The sequence below is a fragment of the Haplochromis burtoni genome, unplaced genomic scaffold (assembly GCF_018398535.1).
Source record: "Haplochromis burtoni strain Fernald_Lab_line unplaced genomic scaffold, NCSU_Asbu1 Contig_473, whole genome shotgun sequence".
Classification (NCBI taxonomy): Eukaryota; Metazoa; Chordata; class Actinopteri; order Cichliformes; family Cichlidae; genus Haplochromis; species Haplochromis burtoni.
This window is the reverse complement of record NW_024582834.1, coordinates 2,215-8,835: the sequence shown is the minus strand read 5'-3', so window position 1 is coordinate 8,835 and position 6,621 is coordinate 2,215. Positions and strand designations below refer to the sequence as shown.

The window sequence follows — 6,621 nt, the reverse complement described above, 5'->3', positions numbered from 1 at the left end:
ACTGTGTGGCATTGAAAAGGCTCAAACATTCATGAGTAAAAGAGCTGTTACAGTACAGCGCATTGATCTGTGAAAGACATTCAATGTTTCAAACACAGCTTGAAACTTTATCAGGTCACAACTGCTCACATGTTCTTTACTTTCTTTGTTAAAATCAAACCTTCACCAAACAAGTGACTACAGGAAACTGCATTCATTACACTTCTTCACTTTAGTGCTTGCTGCAATAAAACTGCTAAGACAACACTTGTAATCTAAAAATCTAAAATTAAAACCCCAGAAAAAGTTAAAATTATATAACAAATATGGCAAACAGCAAAAAAGGATATCAAACAACAACACAGTAATTTATAGTCTGCAAAGTATTTCCAGTCCAGTAATGCAGTAACAGTACACACTAAATAAAGATTGTACTTACCCTCACAAACAACACGCTCTATTAGATTGTAGGGAGTGCAAGGAATTTATATAGATGCCAGTGTTTGCACGCCGGCTGCTCGCTTCCTCCACCTCGCCAAGAGGTTTGGAGTTAGATTGGATAATCCCAAATGATGTTATATGCAGTGATTGGTTGTTTAGTCTGTTTGGTTGCATCGTTATTTTGCATATTTGCCCACTTCTGGTGCACAAAAAGTTCCAGGATGAAGAAAAAAATTCAACACAGAAGAAAAAACAAAAAACTGGAGCCACATCAAAAATGAGTTGATCCCCACAGACTCTCACTTCAACTTCCTGAAAGGACAGTTTTACAGTCTGCTTTTAAAAAAAGGTTTCATTCCTGGTGTGGAGTTTCTCCCTTTATAAACACGGTATGTTGGGTGATAATATTTTCTTTTTCTCCTGTTTAAAAAAAATCTTAACAGGCATGTCTGCTAATCGGAGTCATTAAACTGGACTTTGCATGTTTATGCCACTGATGCAGTGTCACTGTGCAAATTGTTACTGATTTAACGTTATTAGATATATTTGTGGTTTTGTACTCTTTTACCTGAATCCTCATGCAATGAGACAAATGTTTTCAAAAACATCATCACCATTTATTTATATAGCACTTTAAAAACACACCTGGTAGACCAAAGTGCTGTACAATACTAATATGCACATAGTAATAAAACCAGAAATAGCAATAAAAAAATAAAAAAAGTCAGTTACCCACAGAGTTAAAAGCCAGGGAATAAAAATAGTTTTTTTAAATAAAGACTTAAAATTGGCACTGATGTAGCCTGTCTAATATGGAGAGGAAGGTTATTCCAAAGCATCGGCGCTGCAACAGAGAACGTTCGGTCTCCTCCAAGTTTCAGCCGTGACTTTGGGACTGAAAGCAGCAACTGCTCAGCTGACCGAAGGGAACGAGTGGGGACGTGGGGCTTCAACAAGTCAGACAAATAAACAGGTGCCAGACCATTTAGAGATTTAAAAACCAATAAAAGAACTTTAAAACGGGTCCTAAATTCATAATTCGTCACCTATTCGTCATCTTCTTTTATTTTTTTTAATTCACTGTGTTTATGCACTATTCACCTTCCCACTGTTGCCAGATTGCTTGCTCATAGGGGGTCATCTGATTGTTGGGGTTTTCCCTGTTTTTGCTGTATTGTAGGGTATACCAGGGGTCCCCAATCCCAGTCCACGAGGGCCGGTGTCCCTGCAGGTTTTAGATGTGTCCTTGATGCACCACAGCTGATTTAAATGGATAAATTACCTTCTCGACACGTCTTGAAGTTCTCCAGAGGCCTGGTAATGAACTAATCATGTGATTCAGGTGTGTTGACCCTGGGTGAGATCTAAAACCTGCAGGGACACCGGCCCTTGTGGACTGGGATTGGGGACCCCTGGTCTATACCTTAAAACATAGAGCCCCTTGAGACAATTGGAGATTATGGATCGGAATTTCAGGAGCAGGACCACGCCTCCAAACACGCTCCTTCTGGCTTTCATCTGTATAGGTTCTCCCAGTTCTGCAAGCTGTCATTCTCGTTTACATGCACCTCCCTCCCTTCCTTCCTCTTTTCAATTCTGTAACTACTTCACTTCTATTTGATCTGCCAGGGCTGGGATTTAGGTTGGTTAGATGCTGAAAGACCACGTCTTTCATGTGAACATGGAGGGGAAACTCTTGGTATGTTGAACTCTCTTTATATGTTTGTGAAGGTTCTCAGTCATCCAGGTCATCATAGTTAAGGAGCTTAAAAAGAAAAGTGTCTGGATCTTTAAGTCGTTCACACACATGGACCAGAACCTACTCTTTGACTTCCACTACCCTCTGGAACACAAAATTGGAGTAATCAGGACTGTTCCCTCTGGGACTGTGGCAGAAGGGAAAAAGGAAGAACACACACATGTAGGGAAAGCCCGTATATGTCCACCGTGAATGACTATTCTTGAAAAGAGGTGTGCCTTCCGACACCAACTCTCTGCCATCTATAATCCAATTTTGAGAACGGCCCAAATGCCTTAATGCCCACTCACATCCTGGGCCATTTGATCTCAGTAAGTCACTCGATAGGGTGGGGCCATGTTTCACAATGGGTTCACCTGAAACCTTGGCTGATTGTGACCCACACACGTTTTCAAACCTAGGCTCTTGGGATTTGGCAGAGGATCAATAGGGGGTTCAGGACCCTCTTAAGGAAACTCCCAATAGCCCTTAAAAATCTGGGCCTCTGGGATTGCTCTTAGAACTGAATACACTTCTTGGATGAAACGTCTTCAAGAAACTTACAGAAGTCCGGATGCTTTTGTTTCCAAGCTCCTTAAACTGTCTTTGTAGTATAGGGCCCAGGATGGACTATGGCAAAGACATAAATAATGAGGATCATTTGTACATGAATAATGAAAAATGGTTGGTTTTGGTTTTAAAAAGCCTCATCTACAAAAGACTGAAGATGGTTTTAGAAGAAGATGGCTTTAGTTGATCTCTAATAAGAAACAACACATTTACATAAGTACTATGACTCTGACAAGAAATAAAGCAGACTACAGATCATGCACTTCTCAATAAAAGAATGTAATAGCACATTAAGGTAGGTGTCATCAGCATCGATCAACATGCTGCTATTTTTATGAGCACCACACTAATGCTGAAGAACTTTCCATTCTGTAAACCTTAGTGTTTTTACCTTAATGCATTAAGTCATTTAAAAATATCACTTGGAATGTATTAGTTAATTAAAGAGACTCTTAAACTCAGAAGAATGTATTTTGGATCTTATTTTATCAAGGAAAAATCACTGCATTCAACTCGTTTAAATATAGATAATATGATAAATAACTGCACATAAGAAATGTCAGGAAAGAATCTGAAATAAAGTTTTACCATTTTTAAGTCACCAAATATTGGCTTGAAAAATCCTGGCTGGGCTATACTGACATCTTCTGGTGGGCGCTTCTGACTGTTTTAGAGCTCTTGGGTTCCTTCACATTGCTCCTAAAAATGTTTATATTTAAAATATTTTTCTGTATTATTTAGTTATACTTACTCTTTTTGCATTGGTTCTTTTGGTAATATCTACTTCTTATGTTGATGGCTTTTGTTTTGCCTTTTTGTGCAACATTTTCTTCCAACTTTATTAACTTTGCTTTCATTTTGTCCAGTTTTATTTCCGTCCATATTTTCAGCTCTCTGGTTTAATTCTGCAGTTTTTGTTTTTTCGAACACTAAAGTGTCTTATAAAATCGTGTCTTATAAAATCGTGTCTTATAAAATCGTGTCTTATAAAATTGCCATATAGTGAAAGTTACTGTTCGACACATTCAATGTGACATTAGATTAGAAAGATATGCAAACAAAAAAGGACAATAGAATAAGATAAACAAAGACTACTCAATCTCAGTATTTTAAATTAAAAGCGCTGATGGCATTGTTTTTAACTTTTGTTAACATTAGCATTTGGTGAGTAGAACAGATATTTTCTCAGATATCTTCTGAATGCCTTGTCTCGTATCCCATAAACAAGTGGACTAACAAGTCGAGGCAGAACGTGAACGAATACTGAGATTGTGTAGCGGATAGTCAGGACTCCTTTTGGGAACAACTTTGTCAAACCATTCAGCAGCAAATCATACACGTAGGTGAGCATGCACAGCAGCAGCTGGAAGCCGTGCAGCAGTACAGTGTTTCTTGCTTTCCTGGCGTTTGCAGCAGCTGCCTGTGCAGCGAAAAGGATTCTGAAATATGTGTAGATAAGGGTGAGCCAAACAATAACCAGAAATACAATGTTGGATATAGTTCTCTTCTTTTCTAATTCAGGAAGTCTGAAAACAGTTTCTCTAAGGCAGAAGACTCTTGAATGAAAGAAATCTCTGGATTCTGTGGCCAAGATGGTGAATAAATCTGGCAGAATTGTAAGTGAACTTAGCACCCATATCACTGTGATCACAACGGTTACATTTTTGACTGTACAGATCTGTGAGTGCTGGAGAGGGAAGCATATGGCAACATGACACTCTACTGCCATCACAGCGAGGGTCATTGGAGTGTTAAGGCTGCAAATTATGGAAATCAACAATAAAATGATGCAAAATGGGACAGGAAGAGTGAAAATGATGTAGCTGAGGACTTGAAGGAGGGTGAATATTATGAGCAGCAGGATATCAATGATTACCAGATGAATGTACAGGATGTAACGAGGATTTGTGTTGAAAACCTGAAGAGAAGGACAGGATAGTTTAGACTTATAGGTACATTACAGATGATCACCTAAGAATATGCATGAAATAAATCACATTATACAATGTCCTGCATACATCCCAAACGTATTGAATTATACAAAATTAATATCAGGAATGAATAAAATACAGACCTCATGTTTTTTGAATGTGTGCACCAAGCTGCTGTTGATATAGATGATGGAGGCAGAGAGACCCACGGTAATCAGATTCTTGATGATGGCTGTGCTTAAGGAGTCCCGATACACCGCTGTTGTCGAATTCATACCAGCATTTGAACGGTTCTTGAGACGTCTGAAAAGTTTTCTAAAAACTGGACACTTTATTCATCAGCATTTCAGGTTCATATAACATAAAACATTAATATAGGAAAGCTTCAATACTGAAGGCTGATTATCTTGGAAACATTATTCTCAATAAGAAAAATAGCAAATAGAAGCCAGAAGAGTAAATAAATATACATATATGTATTCATTATATGCTTTTGTTTTTTCTTGTAAGCCCAATCATAATGATAATGATGATGATCCTTCTGCTATATGTTTAATTTTTATGCACAATGTCATTTTTTAACCTACCAATCTGTTGCCAAGGAAAGAAAAACAGCAAATAGTAAAACAACGGTTCGTAAGGCACACATATTATTTATACTGTAACACTTGATAACATTTAAAAAAACATCAAGTGAACACAATGATGAAAAAGATCGTTATGATGTGATATCGTTTTATCTCTTTACACACAAACAATTTAAGAACAGGCACTCACCTGGTTATGATCTCATACCACACAGGTCTGGTAAGTCAGGTAGATTGTCACTTCTAATATAGAGTACTGGTACTAGTCAGGTAATAGTGAAGGGGTCTGGTTGTGTGTGTGCATGTGCACGTGGTTTCATGAGAGCCTTCAGAGTGCGTGTGCCTTAGAGGACACCCAAAGCTCATTACGTTTCATAAGTCCTGATGCTTACACAGTACTGAACAAACCAATTTAGATGAATGAAATCTTAAATAAAATTCTACTACAGCTCTTTACAATCCACTTCTTTTGCCAGATACTTTTTTTCAGTTGTGACTGATGACCTAAGGAGGGTATAATGAAAGCGAACCTGAACTTTCAATCGTTTTCATGGCATGAAAGACAAAATTTCAACAACACCATGGTGGTTGCTGGTTTACTTGTGGTTCCTGGAGTATTTTAACCTCCACGGCATGCATTTTTAATTTCTCTTTGATATTTGGGCTGATTGGGGCCGGAGAAATGTAAAAACAAAGAATTACCAGCTTTATTTTTTTTTTTACCTTATTTTTGTTTTTAAGAAAAAATCTGAGCCACATCTGAGGATATTCGTTTAAATTTTTGATAGAACAGTAGCAGTATAATGTCCTGGATATCAGGCCCTTGCAGAGCAAAATTGAGTATTTTGGTCTAAATAACCCAAAATGTGATGTCCACATATGTGGACGGAGGTAGAAAGTAAAATGGGAGGCAGAGCCTTCAGCTTTCAGGCCCCTCTTCTGTGGAACCAGCTTCCAGTTGGGATTCAGGAGACAGAGACCCACTCCTGACGTTATTCATCAGCATGTCACTTCTCAGGGAATATATAACAGAGAAAACTTTAATACTGACATTGTTTGTCCTCTCATAAATATTATTATCACAAAACAATCTATGGCTTTTAAATCAATTTACAAATATAATTTTGATAATATGTTTATTACATAGTTTTGTCTTACATTGTAAAGCCTACCATAAACTAGTTTTCTCATTTTCTGGTGATTGATGATGACCATTATTTTAAATGCATCACACTTCTTATGGACCATGTCCATCCATCCTCTCATCCTATTCAGGGTCATGGGGCGTTGGAGCCTGTCCCAGCTCTCTTCAGGGCAGGGTACACCCTGAACAGGCCACCAGTCTGTTACAGGGCTAACATGCAGAGACAGACAA

The 6,621-nt window shown here is 38.0% G+C and overlaps 1 protein-coding gene across 1 annotated transcript; it reads right to left on the bottom strand.

Moving 5' to 3' along the window:
• Positions 1-3,866: 3,866 nt before the first annotated feature.
• LOC102302619 (odorant receptor 131-2-like) lies at positions 3,867-4,955 on the bottom strand. The gene is made up of 2 exons (XM_005946567.2): positions 4,803-4,955; positions 3,867-4,646 (listed from the first exon to the last, which is right to left on the bottom strand). Exons 1-2 carry the CDS (start codon positions 4,932-4,934, stop codon positions 3,867-3,869), a joined length of 912 nt encoding a protein of 303 aa, XP_005946629.1. The 5' UTR covers positions 4,935-4,955.
• Between the last annotated feature and the right edge of the window lie 1,666 nt (positions 4,956-6,621).

Bases quoted from the DNA above. Each gene is read 5' to 3' on its own strand.
- LOC102302619 (XM_005946567.2), bottom strand. From the start codon at position 4,934: ATGAATTCGACAACAGCGGTGTATCGGGACTCCTTAAGCACAGCCATC. The intron at 4,647-4,802 runs GTCTGTATTTTA...CCTTCTCTTCAG, and splicing joins ACACATTCAAAAAACATGAG to GTTTTCAACACAAATCCTCG.